The following is a 13,514-nucleotide window of genomic DNA, read 5'->3' as shown; positions in this document are numbered from 1 at the left end:
TATATATATATATATATATATTTAATGTGTCCTTGCTGAATACACACACACACAAAATCTTACTCACCCTGAGCTTTTGAACTACCGGTATATGTAAGTATATGTAATAATATGTGTGCTAATTTAATGCACTAAGTACAAAATAAAATAATCTAAGAGAAAAATCTTATGTGTGATAGTGTCAGTTTTCATTACCTGGCTCACTTTTCTCTAACATACTGCTTCTAGGCATTGCTGGAGCGAGATGAGCAGATCCGTAAACATCGTGATGAGAATGTGCAGGACCAGCGAATGCTGAAGCAGCAGCTGGAGGAGGAAATGGCCTCTGCAGTGGAGCTTAGAGAAACAGTGGAGCAGCTCAGTCTCAGGAAAGAGGAGCTGAAACAACAGCTCCTTGATAAGGAGGCGGAGCTTGATGAGGTTAAACAGACATACAGGTATGGAATAACACTGGTTAATCTGCAATCATGTCATGATTCCAAGCTTTAACCCTAGCTTATTAATTATGGAACAATATGCCATTGTTTGAAAGGGTGTATTCTGATGTCTCTCACCATCACACAGCTGCGAAGTAATATGTTGAATTCAAATATCTTTTAATCAAATTACTTTTGCAGGGCCTCAAGTAAAAAATGGCAGGAAAAGACAGAACTGTTGAACAGGCTTGAGAGCCAGGTGAACCGAATGAAAGAGGGTTTTGATTCCAAAGAGAGAACGCTGATAGAGGAAAGAGACAAGGCTTCACAAGCACACCGGTATGAGATGGGCAGCAGGCCCTAATTTGAGCTATTAGTAGTATACAGTAGTATACATTTAAAACAATTTTTTTTATTTTTTTTATTAGAGCAGCAGTGGAGAAGCTTCACAGTGTGGACGATGCCTTCCGTAGACAACTCGAATCTCTGCAAGCTTCCCATCAGGCTGAAATACTTAGTCTTGCGAATGACAAACAGAAACAAATCGAAAAAGCCAATCAGAAGGTATTACTGGCACTACAGTATTGATTTATATATATATATCAATTTACTGTATTTTCATTCATATTGCTAGTGTTGGCACATGCAGACAAACTGCTAGATTAAAGTGAGCAGACTAGAATGAGTTGTTTTTAATTTAATGTCTTGATGAATTAGATGATTGACTGGGAGAATGCCTTCTCAAGAACATATTAATTTGTTTATTTATTTTTAACCACAGGTGCTCCAGGTGGAGGAGGAAATGCGCCAGCTGCTTGAGGAAACTGAGAGTAATAAAAGGGTAATGGAGGAGAAAATGAGACGCCTCACACAAGTGCTGAAAGACTTCTAACCTCCTGTCCATTACAAACTCAGCGTACAGCATTATATACTGCACTTTTTATATACCATGGGCTTTTTTAAATTATATAATTAAATTATAAACTTGTTACGCTGTGTTTGTTGTGTAATTTTGGAATATATATATATCAATTTACTGTATTTTCATTCATATTGCTAGTGTTGGCACATGCAGACAAACTGCTAGATTAAAGTGAGCAGACTAGAATGAGTTGTTTTTAATTTAATGTCTTGATGAATTAGATGATTGACTGGGAGAATGCCTTCTCAAGAACATATTTATTTGTTTATTTATTTTTAACCACAGGTGCTCCAGGTGGAGGAGGAAATGCGCCAGCTGCTTGAGGAAACTGAGAGTAATAAAAGGGTAATGGATGAGAAAATGAGACGCCTCACACAAGTGCTGAAAGACTTCTAACCTCCTGTCCATTACAAACCCAAGACAAAAACTTGGAAGATGCCTTTTTCCAGACTTATGTCACTTATGTCTCTATGTAGCCTAGTCTACTGTATTTAACAGTTTTTTTGGCTTTATGCTTGAAAATATATAAATAGAAAATTGTTGAAAATGTGAAACTTCTGTTGTTGTTTTTTTAAATTATTATATACTGCACTTTTTATATACCATGGGCTTTTTTAAATTATATAATTAAATTATAAACTTGTTACGCTGTGTTTGTTGTGTAATTTTGGAGAATTAAATTTTAAAAGTGTGTTGAATTCTCAAAGCATTTCAGTTGCGTGTCCCTCTGTTCGAACGCTCAAGCAGAGACGCTGTCATAGTAACGGTAATCCAACGTCATTTCCTCTCATTTAAAAACCCTCGAGCCATCAGTAGACGTGTAGCCTGAGGTAAATAAGTGCAAGAGATGATTGTTGCTCCCCCTCACCAACTAAAATAAACTGAGGTCGACCTCCATACCTCTGAACGAGACAAAGGGAGTTTTTGAATTTCGTCCCTAACGCCGGGCGTTTGGATGGTATGGCTGAGTCGAACAGCGCGAGTTTTCCTCACACGACACCGAACGGGTCCAGTCGCCATGAGAAGAGTTTGGGTCTCCTCACAGTCAAGTTCGTTACTTTGCTTCAAGAGGCCAAAGACGGAGTGCTCGATCTCAAAGTGGTGGGTTAAAATACATTTACAAGTGGCGGAATGAATGAACGAAGGGAATGAATGAAACTCGGCAGGCTGTTCAGTGAGGACGTCTGTCAAGAGTTACACAAAGAAACAGTTTTTACCTGAGTGGACTTTCGCTGTCCTGTGAGGCTCTTACTGTAAGAGATATACAGAAATACGTGCCTGGCTCGTAGTTAATTAAAAGTGTTAAAGAGCGAATAGAAATGGCGTGTTATTGTGACAGAGGGGATTTTGAACAGAAACCCGTGGGATCTCACGGCAGGTGTTTGTTACCTGACGCTTGAGGCAGCAGAGACGCTCTGTGTGAATTTAAAAAAAATTTTTTTTTTTACGCTCTGTGTGAATTCATTGGTGACATTATTCAGTCTAATCACCTGCTATTTACCTCTAAAATGGAATAAAATAGGGTCCTAAACTCTTAAAAAATTAAAAGTATTTTTTTCCTTCAGCAAATGGGCGGGGCTTAACATCCAGAAAAGTATATTATTTAAATGAGATATTTGGTATTTATTTGTTGATTGATTGATTGATTGTTAATGTGGAGTTATTGATAGACTTATATTTTCCACAAATTAAATAAAATATTTGAATTTTTTTCAATGCAGTAACATAACCAACTACTACTGCCACTACCTACTACCAGTGCTGCATTCTTTATTATTATTAGTAGTAGTAGCAGTAGAATTAGTATTATTATTTAGTAATTAAATTAGTAATTTATTTTTGCAACCCTGTCTAATTATTGTTAGTGTGTAGTTATTGATAGACATAGATATATTTTCCACACATTAAATAAAATTAGATTTTTTTCATACTGTAACATAACCAACCGTTATTACCACTGAATGCAAAATAAATTTTATATGAAAACTGAGAAAAGTAGATAATACATTTTTCTTTTCTTTTTTTCAATTTTCCATTTTTTTTAATCCTGTACATTTGTGTTAACACAGTGTTGCATTATTGTTATTATTGTTATTATTATTTAGTAATTAAATTAAATGAGTTAATAATGAAAAGTTTTCGTTTTTATTACTATTCATTTTTTATTTATTCGGTTATTTTAAAAATATTTGAGGATATGTGCCTCTGCTTTAAAAATATCATGGGACACCAAATTGTTTTTGTTACATTCCATTATATTCCCATCAGCTGTCATACAAGGATAGATAGTGGAGATATTATGTGAATTTCTGTATATGGGGTCAGTGTGACCGGTGCTAGCACACCTGCCCATGCTTATCATGATGGCACACTTACTCATGGGAAACTCTTCTGATAACAGTCGAGACCTACTGAGTTATCTAAACCCAGTTTCCAAGTATATATCAACCCAAGCTATTGTTTGGTCCGGTAAATAGCCAATTCCTCTCTTCTGATTGGATGGTCTCTAAAAAATAACATTGTGATTATTTTCATAGGCTGCAGACAGTTTGGCCGTCAAACAGAAGAGGAGAATCTACGACATCACCAATGTTCTGGAAGGCATTGGGCTCATTGAAAAAAAGACCAAAAACACCATTCAGTGGAAGTGAGTACAGAGATTAGGGAAGTTATCAGTGTGCTATCAAACGTTTCCTTAAAATTGTATATGCATATTGTAATGTTGTATTGCATTCTTTGCATGCTTAGTGTGATATACTTCAGTTGCGTCATTCTCTAATTCTTATTCTTAATTAGAGGGGAGAGTTCAGGCTGCCAGCCTCAGGAAGTTCTTGAGCAGGTTGAACTTCTCAAGGCAAATATTGCTGATCTGGATATTCAAGAGAGAGAGCTGGACATGCAGAAATCATGTCTGCAACAAAGCATCAAACACCTGAATGAAGACCCCTCCAGCTGCAGATATCCTTACGGTCATCGTAAGAGCCAGGAAACGTTGTCCATTTTTCTTTTTCCTTATTCTAGTCTGATATTTTTCCATTTTTGGTTGGTTCCCCTGGTAATTAACAGTTCCAGAAAAATGCCATTGTCAAAAGAGTGCACCTAATTACATGTTGAGTGCTATAACCTGTCCTCCTTTGACTATGTGGTGTTATTGTTGGGTATTTGAGTGGCCCCAGTCCAGTTTTTCCAGTCTCCAGTCTATTACGGTTCATGCTAGAGTTTCCAAAGCCTTACCCCACCAGTTATTCCTCTTTGGATTAAAGTGGTTTATGCAAAGTTCAGCCTTTTTATCTCCAAACTTATAATGTCATGGAACAGAGCCTCTTAAGGGGATATGGTGATGGAAAAAATATGAGATTTGAGGGAAAATTATATATCAATGCTTTTGCGTTCTCTGGAAAAAATATTGCCTTCTCCCGAGAAAATATACGTCTGTTTGATAGAATGCAACAACATTGAAATACTTTTGTGTTCTAGCAAAAAAAAAAATTAAATAAATACGTTTCCTCAAACTTTGCTTTCAGTTGCAAAATTTTTTTGGGAGAACACAAAAGCAATGAATTACATTTTTCTTCATCTCAACATGTAATTAGGTGCTTTTTTTTTTTGTTGCATTTTCTCTCTCTCACTCAAAAAAAAAAAGCTTTCACCCGGCAAACTTCGCTTGCGATTGCAAAAACATTGAAATATAGTTTTTCCTCTCACCTCATATTTTGTCAATCCTCAGTTTTGTGTTTTTGCAAATGAATGCAGTTTCTCAGGAGAATGCAAAACCACTGAATTTTAGTTTTTTCCATCTCATATTTTAATGCTTTTGCTTGCTCTTGAAAAAATATCGCATTTCCCTGAAAAACTTTGGGTTTGCTTGCAAAAGCACTGAAATATAGTTTTTCCTCCCACCTCATATAATGACTCTGTATCATGGGGTCATTTCAATGTGAAAAATATACAAAAGGTTGAGGAGACATTGCATTATCACTCGGTACACGTTCCTTAGCATTGTATACATTCAGCTACGTGACACATGAGGACATATGTGATGCTTTCAGTGGGGATACTCTTTTAGCTGTCATGGCACCATCAGGAACACAACTGGAGGTCCCAGTGCCTGAGATGGTATGTTTATATATATATATATATATATATATGTATATTTATGTGTTTATTTGCATTTTCTTTTCTTTCTTTTTTTTTTGTTGTGTTTTTTGGTTGATTCAGGGCCACAATGGTCAGAAAAAGTACCAGGTGAACTTGCGAAGTCACTCAGCTCCCATTCAGGTGATGCTGATAAACAGAGAGACAAGCTGCTCCAAGCCTGTTGTTGTCCCCGTCCCACCTGTAGATGACATTTCTGCCATGCCAACTCCTCCTAGTACTCCAGCAGGGCTGCAGAGGTTCCCCATCTCCTCAGCTGAGCTCTGTGATCTAAAGCGAGGGCCGCTGAAAAGCCCCACTGCAGAGCACCAACTCACACCGTCCTCCACGTCCCCCGATATGCACATGGGTACTGCTTTCATTCATACTGGCCTCGTTCCTTACTATATATATATAGGACATATTTATATACAGGAGTTAAACAAAATAATGTGAACACCTAGGAAATGGGCAATACTTCTTTATTAAGGTGTTTACCACCATTTGTCTTTAATTCAGCTTCCAATCTTCTTATAATTGATTCATACAATGCTTTAATAGTCTCCAGTTGAATGTCATCTATCAGAACAGAAGTTGTTTGAGAGATGTTGAAAGAGGGAATATTCTTTTTACTGTTCTCTCCAAAATTATCCATAGTGGTTTGATATTCATTTCAGGTGTTTTGTCTGCCAGTGCAGATGTTAAAGTGCATCTTGGTGCACCAATTCTCCAGGTTTTATGATCATGCTAAAATGCGAAAAAAATATGGTGAATATTGTGGTTTGCTGTCACTTTGTAGCAGTAGTTCTGTGTTTTGGACACAGTACTTCTTGGCGTTTGATGCTCCCTATAATTCACTTTCAGGTTTTGACCGCTATTCTTCTTCACTGATGAAGTCTTGCCATGTTTTGTGTATGCAGTCATAAAGACTGATGTTCTTGAAATACAAAAATAATTGGGCCGTTAAATTTACAGACGCTCCTGGTACACAGGCTTCCATGATTTGTTGTTTTTGGAAGTCTGACAAATCACCCATTTCACCCAAAACACATAATTTGTGCAGGCTGCAGTGAAAAACAAACATTGTGTTTATATTAACCCCTATAATTATGGGTGTTCACATTATTTTGTCCAACCACTCGATCTATGATTATACATGAATATACACTACCGTTCAGATGTTTGGGGTAAGTAAAATAATTTTCATGTTTTTGATAGTCACTTTAGTTATTCTCACCGTCACAAACACAGTAAAAACAGTAATATTGTGAAATGTTATTACAATTTAAAATAGCTATTACCTATTTTAATATATTTTAAAATGTAATTGATTGCTGTAATGCAATTTTCTTACTGATCCCAAACTTTTCAACTGTAGTGTGTATGAAATTTTCTTCAAAATACCAAAATAAATCATTTTGTTTAGCAAAGATGCATTAAATAAAGTGATTGTGAAGACATTTTATAATGTTACAAAAGAGTTCAAAAGAATAGCATTTTTAAAAAATAAAACAATCTATTCATCAAATAATCCTAAAAAAAACAACAACAAAAAAAGAAGTAGAATTTCAGTGTTGATTTGGAGAGGAGGGGGGCCTTGGAGTAAAAAAAGGTTGAGAACCACTGATTTACAAGCTATGAGAATTTCATCTTACTTTTTGGCTATAAAAATGGCATCTGCACCAAATTTGCACTTTATTGCTCTTTGCCATCATATGAAGATTATTTTAAATGGTAATATTTCACAATATTACTGTAATATTGTAATATTTCACAATATTACTGTTTTTACTGTATTTTTGGTCACATAAATGCAGCCTTGGTGAGCATAAGAGCTTCAAAAGCATTAAAAAATCTTATTGACCCCCAATTTTTTAAAACAATACAGTAAAAATCTCTCGTTTTTTTATTGAATTTTATTTATTTATTCATTTGGTAAATGTGTATTAGATAAATCCAATCTGTGCTCTGTTTGTGATAACCTTTTTGTGTGTGTTTAACCCCGGTAGTTTTCCCCCTGTTAAGACTTTCACCCAACCCTGGTGTGGATTACAATTTCAACCTTGATGACAACGAGGGAGTCTGTGACCTTTTTGATGTGCAGATTCTTAATTATTAAAGCATGATTCATGCCACACCGGTCCACACTTGCTTTCATAGGACAAAAGCGGAGGTAATGAGCCCCCACCACCACCACTGCCAACGGCTGCATTCCTGCCTCAGCGTCCGCTCCTTGAACCTTGGCTTGCACTCAGTTTCACATTCATTTACATTTCATCCTTCGCTTGGGTTTGTAAGTCCTTAACAGTGTTGTCCTGTCTGCCTTCAACTGTGACTAATGTTTCAAAGGAAAAGACAGGAAAGATAAACCCCTCCCACCTGCACTTTAGACACTTGTGTCTATTGTCATTTTGTTTGATACAGTTATTAGTTTGCTTTCAGTTTTGTGGCTTCACTCATTGTTCCTAATGAGTGATGGTGTAATTCATAGGCGTGAATGGAGGGCAGTTTGAATGTAATCTGAGGAATTAAAACCACCCAAACATGACACACTAAATTTTGGTTGTACACTTGTTGGAACATGTGCCTTACGATCATCTCTTTGTTCATTATTTTTGTCCTTTCCGTGCCACCGTCTTATTCTTCCTGATACATTATAAACAGTTCTTACTTTATCTTCTTATCACATATTGAAAGCAGGAGCTCTACAATTAGACATGAAAATGTATAATATAATTTAACAGTGCACACACACACACAGACATTCATTTGAATGGCTTTATTGTGTGTCTAAGCATTTAATCACAACACAAATTATTTGTATGTTGGCTGTTTTGTAGTCCATTGATAGAAACACTGTGACGCTCATCTGTGTGTATTTATATTGAGTTATTGTTTGTCTTTGTTACTGACTGCCATGTTGGAATATCACTGCTGTTCACCTTGTTGTGAAAAGCTACTTTGTTTTTTATTGTTTGTGTAGAGGCTATCCTACCAATTTAAATCCTACTAATTTAAAAAGTGGACAGATATAATTTGAACTGTAGTGTTTTTGAATTAGAGGACAAAAAGATGTTAAACTGCCTTGGATAATCTTTGTTTATACATTCCATAAGATTGTGCCTTATGCAGGTTTTTACTGTATTACTGTAACTAACTTTATTTTCTCTGTATAGGTTTTCTAATCAAAAGAGCAATGTTTTTGTTCTGTTGCACTTTTACTTTTTTTTTAACCAAAGTTTTATATAAAAACACTTGCTATTGCTCAAGTATTGTGATTATTTATGTTTTGAAGAAACCTATTTGTTTGTAACACTGCAATATAACACACATAAAGCATTCTTTTGGGTTGTGTCTCAATTTCTTTAAATTCAATTCAATTCAAGTTTATTTGTATAGCGCTTTTCACGATACAAATCGTTGCAAAGCAACTTTACAGCAAATTAAGTTTCTACAATATTTAAATGCCTCAAGGCCTCAGCAGCTCTGCATCTTTCTTTTACTGATCATTTCACATACAGCATTAGTATTTTAAGGAACAATTTTTTAAATGCTTTTATGTTTTATTAAATGCTATTTGTGACCTTAACAAACCAGAAGGGGGTAGCAAAAACATCCTTTTTTTAGGAATTGGCTGAGCAAAGGACTGTTTTACTAATTGTTTAACCCTAGAAATCCTACCATATCATATTTTATACATGAATTTCTAAGGCCTCTAAATTACCAATGTGATCAAAGTGTTTTGTGCACAATCTTCTACATGCTCCCCTCTTATGGATTGTTCATACATGTTAGCACAGGGTTAAAAAATAGATTAGATTTCGAAATAGGTTAGATTTAGAAATAGTCATCTTGTCTCTCTAAAGGCCATTGTACTTTAAAAGTATTTATTACCTCTATATCAACATGTACAGTCAAAGGTTTGGTCACAACTAGGCCCACTATTTTACACATTTTAGAATTATTTTCTTTTTTTTTTAGAATTATTTATCTACACAATTTAGAATTTTTTAATTATCCCAGAAACAAATAATTCACAAAGAATAAAGTTAAGCAAAATAAAAACAAGGTAAAAGTATAAATTCCATTAAAATGCAGTATAAATGCATCAATGTACTATATGCAACATACTTGCTTTTAAATGCATATTCTATTTACATTCCTTGCTGAAGCATCTTTTGAGAAAGCTTCTATGAGTATGGTGAAAGCCAATGGATTATATTTGAAATGTTTGTTTGGATTCTGCAGCTGGAGTTAATACAAATGCTATGTCACCCCTGTGACCCATAGCAACTGGCCAATATTGCTGCTCTGCTTCTCCTCAAATTCTTCAGAACACTTTGAACATCATTAAATGATAAATTTATGTAAGAATGTAGAATAAACCGCATGGAACCAATTAAAAATGAAAAAGCTGAAAATGTGCACAATGTCAGTGAACATGATATTCTGTACAGAGGAACATTCTTTTATGATGATATTATTTAGTTATGAAGTCTTATGATGAAAAAATCACATTCTTTATAAATCAAATATTTTGGGGATGAAGAACATGTTTTTGTCAGTTTTTGTTCTGATATTCTCCACAGAGCATTTATTTTATCTAATTATGTGGCAGGAATACTCGATTCTGACTGGTCAATCGTGGCATTTAGTGGACTAAAGTGGACTTGCATTCAAGTCGGAAGAACATTTTTTAAAGGTAGCTACATTAAAGGAGTTAAAGGAGTTAAAGGAGACATATTATGCCCCTTTTTACAATATGTAATATAAGTCTCTGGTGTTCCCAGAATGTGTCTGTAAAGTTTCAGCTCAAAATACTCCACAGATCATTTATTATATCATTTTGAAAATGCCTATTTTGAGTGGAAGCAGAAACTGCTGTTTTTCGGGCCTGTCTCTTTAAATGCAAATGAGCTGCTGCTCCCCTCCCCCTTTTCCAGAATAGAGTTGCACCGCTCTACAGCTCGGACCAGCTAAAAACATATGTTTTTGGTTCTGATTATCATGTTTATTGTGCTGAAATCATGCATTTTAAACCATATGAGTTTAAACTTATGATATATGGTTTTCTGAGCGCACACATCTAAAGGGGCGGTAATATTATAATGAGATCCCTTTGCCACGTCACCAAGGGAGCGAAATCAGACGCTTGCAGAAAAAGGCTTCCCAAAACAAAGTTACTGGGTTAATCTTTTTCACGTTTCTTTGGTTGGTAGATGCACGGGGACCTGATTATAGCACTTAAAACCTGGAAAAGTCAGATTTTCATGATATGTCACCTTTAAAGGTACATGAACGCTACGACAAGTCATAATTAAGAGTGGGAAATAGCTGGTTTGCGGGATGGTTTAGAGGGCTTTTGACCACCAACCAGCTAAAACCAGCTGAACACTAGCTTAGCCAGGCTGGGAGACCAGCTTAAATTTTGGTAGCAGTCATGGCCTAATGGTTAGAGAGTCGGACTTGTAACCAGAAGGTCACAGGTCCGAGTCTCAGTACCGGCTGGAAATGTAGGTGGGGGAGTGAATGTACAGCGCTCTCTTCCACCCTCAATACCACGACTGAGGTGAGACCTTTGAGCAAGGCACTGAACCCCCAACTGCTCCCTGGGTGCCGCAGCAAAAATGGCTGCCCACTGCTCCGGATGTGTTTTCACGGTGTGTGTGTGTGTTTCACTACTCACTGCTGTGTGTGTGTGTGTGCATTTGGATGGGATAAATGCAGAGCACAAATTCAGAATATGGGACACCATTACTTGGCCACACCTAACATCACTTTCAGTTTAAACCAAGTAAGACCAGCCAACCAACATGGGCTGGTTTTACCGTTGTTTGTTTTCAGCAGGCAGTGAGAAAACAGACACAATGGATGCAGCATCTGTATTGATGGTAAATTTGTTGGAATTAATGAAATTATTTTTTTTTGTAATTTACATAAAACTATCAAAAAGTTGCATCTAAAAAAATATGATAGCTATACAACTACGACAGAATATGATTCAATTTACAGCACCTTCATCAAATTAAATAAAAACATAAAAAAATACACTCATGCACACTCACCATTTTGTAGAAGTAGTGTTTATTTATTTATTTATTTTTAAATATTATTACAATAGACAAGGCCGTCCGTAGCTGACGCGGGGCACCCCTCGGTCCATTCGCAATCGCGTTCCGTGGGGGGTGGGGTTGGTTGGCCGTTCGCCGCGGGGCCCCCTCAAGCGTGGGGCCCGGTGCGACCGCAGCAATTGCACCCCACTAAGGACGGCCCTGACAATAGAAAAGATGCATCGCCATCCGACCAAAGTAACTTGAAGGCACCTGACGGACATGCCAACTCGTAAATACGAACTTCAGGAGGACTTGAACGTACCATTAGCCTATATTCACTGTTCTCATTGGCAATGATGTTTATCAAGGTGTTTTCAAGTCATGTGGGAAAGGTTGTATTTATTAAACGAACATGAACGTCACAAAGTCATAACGTTACACACAAAGTCATAATTAGCCTACGAGTAGAAACTCTTCTTTATTCATCATTTTGTAGATGTAGAGTTAAGAAAATCTTGTTAAATATTATGCAAAAGAGACATCTTGCTTCGACCAAGGTTATTTAAACGCACCAGATGTTCTAACTCATAAAGGAGGAGTTGAACTCACCATCTGTCCGCTAGTAGTCCGGCGCTATTTTCGTACCTCTCGTATCACTCTGCGGACTTGTTCTTTTTCCATTTGTTTCGTATAAACCCAACTATCGACATCTTGCATCTTAGCTTTTACTTCAGTTAGAATTTTACTGTTCTGGTCAAAATACTGCCTTATGTCTTCACTAATTTTTCCCTGTAAATGTGTACATATTTTGCAAAGGGGCAGATTGTGCAAAGCTCCACAGGCTAGTAAACATCTACTCTTCAGTTTGCTCAAATAGAAAAAGTGCTGGTCTCTTGGGACTGTGAATGAGAATTCAAGGAGATATCCACTTCTTGTTGCTCTCTCGTACGTGCCAACCTCCTTCCCCTATCTCCAAAGTCTTTGGCACACTTCAATACATGCTGTCTGAAGGAGGAACCGACAAAAGTGTACAGAATAGGATTTAGACAGCAGTGTGTCAATGCCAGGCTCTCTGTGACCTGAGTAGCCTTGTCCAGCTCTTTACTAACCCCGCAGTGAGTCACAAACGTGTACATGATGTCCATAGCCCGGCAGAACTTGACCACATTATAGGGCAGCTGCGTGACCACAAAGACTCCCACCATCGCCAGCAGCACACGGATGGACCTCCACTTTCTCCACCTCCTCTCCTGAGGGAGCTTCAGTAGGGCTCGGCCTACACAGGTGTAGCAGAACAACATCACTAATAAAGGTAGCAAGAAGCCTATTACGACCTCCACCACTTCCAAACTAGCTTTAGCCCTGAGCGCCATGTCCGATTGATACATTGCGATGCAGCTTTTTTTATGAGGAAGCTCTCTGACTGTTGAAAACACCAAATCAGGGACGCCAAGAAAAAACGCAACGGTCCAGACCACCAAACAGAGTTTTACACAATGCTTCTTTTGAAAAGCACGCGTAATGCCTGTGTTTCTGGCTCCTGGTGTCAAAGCCAAGTACTGATCCATGCTGATGTGGGCCAGCAGCATCATGCTACAGGTGGAGTTGATGGTGTACAGGGCAGATACGAGTTTACAGATGGTGACCCCGAGTTCCCACCCGTGGACGGCATCGGCAGCCCAGAAGGGCAACGTTAGGAGCAGCAAAAGGTCTGCCACAGCCAGGTGAAGTATAAACGTGTCAGTCATCGTTTTCAGTTGCTTGCAGTATGCATACACAGCCACAACCAGAGCGTTGCCTGCTAAACCAATCACTAGAGATAACACAAAAACAGCTGGGAGGAAGATCCTCGCGAAGGAGCGTACGTCGCCCTTCTCACAGATGGTCTGATAGTCATCGTAGCTGAAGTTGGAGCTGTTGTTTTCATACTCGGGGTAGTCATAATAGTGTTCCTCTGAGGTCTCCATTCTTCTTCTAAAGCTCTGAAAA

The 13,514-nt window shown here is 37.4% G+C and overlaps 3 protein-coding genes across 4 annotated transcripts in view; 2 read left to right on the top strand and 1 right to left on the bottom strand.

The window, feature by feature from the left end:
• Nucleotides 1-1,308, top strand: part of LOC107751561 (leucine-rich repeat and coiled-coil domain-containing protein 1-like) — a 10,997-nt gene extending 9,689 nt beyond the window's left edge. For both annotated transcript variants that reach the window (XM_016567305.1, XM_016567304.1), the window contains exons 17-20: nt 229-437; nt 618-755; nt 845-980; nt 1,198-1,308. In XM_016567305.1, the coding sequence (XP_016422791.1) occupies nt 229-437; nt 618-755; nt 845-980; nt 1,198-1,308 (594 nt within the window). The remainder of the gene's footprint in view (nt 1-228; nt 438-617; nt 756-844; nt 981-1,197) is intronic.
• A 789-nt stretch (nt 1,309-2,097) lies between these two features.
• Nucleotides 2,098-8,678, top strand: LOC107751573 (transcription factor E2F5-like). Its single transcript, XM_016567315.1, has 6 exons — nt 2,098-2,439; nt 3,876-3,985; nt 4,135-4,296; nt 5,346-5,454; nt 5,557-5,842; nt 7,482-8,678. Exons 1-6 carry the CDS (start codon nt 2,299-2,301, stop codon nt 7,589-7,591), a joined length of 918 nt encoding a protein of 305 aa, XP_016422801.1. The 5' UTR covers nt 2,098-2,298; the 3' UTR covers nt 7,592-8,678.
• A 2,880-nt stretch (nt 8,679-11,558) lies between these two features.
• Nucleotides 11,559-13,508, bottom strand: LOC107751560 (atypical chemokine receptor 4-like). The gene has a single exon (XM_016567303.1). The coding sequence runs from the start codon at nt 13,490-13,492 to the stop codon at nt 12,395-12,397; it is 1,098 nt and encodes a 365-aa protein (XP_016422789.1). The 5' UTR covers nt 13,493-13,508; the 3' UTR covers nt 11,559-12,394.
• Nucleotides 13,509-13,514: the final 6 nt, after the last annotated feature.

The sequence above is a fragment of the Sinocyclocheilus rhinocerous genome, unplaced genomic scaffold, assembly GCF_001515625.1.
Source record: "Sinocyclocheilus rhinocerous isolate Xijiao unplaced genomic scaffold, SAMN03320098_v1.1 scaffold3000, whole genome shotgun sequence".
NCBI classification, from domain to species: Eukaryota; Metazoa; Chordata; class Actinopteri; order Cypriniformes; family Cyprinidae; genus Sinocyclocheilus; species Sinocyclocheilus rhinocerous.
This window is presented reverse-complemented; position numbering and strand designations above follow the sequence as displayed.

What these genes read in the sequence shown, in the direction of transcription:
- LOC107751573 (XM_016567315.1), top strand. Translation starts at nt 2,299, where the DNA reads ATGGCTGAGTCGAACAGCGCGAGTTTTCCTCACACGACACCGAACGGG. An exon ending in GAGTGCTCGATCTCAAAGTG is followed by an intron (nt 2,440 to 3,875) that starts GTGGGTTAAAAT and finishes TTATTTTCATAG; the next exon opens with GCTGCAGACAGTTTGGCCGT. An exon ending in GTCCCCCGATATGCACATGG is followed by an intron (nt 5,843 to 7,481) that starts GTACTGCTTTCA and finishes TAACCCCGGTAG; the next exon opens with TTTTCCCCCTGTTAAGACTT.
- LOC107751560 (XM_016567303.1), bottom strand. Translation starts at nt 13,492, where the DNA reads ATGGAGACCTCAGAGGAACACTATTATGACTACCCCGAGTATGAAAAC.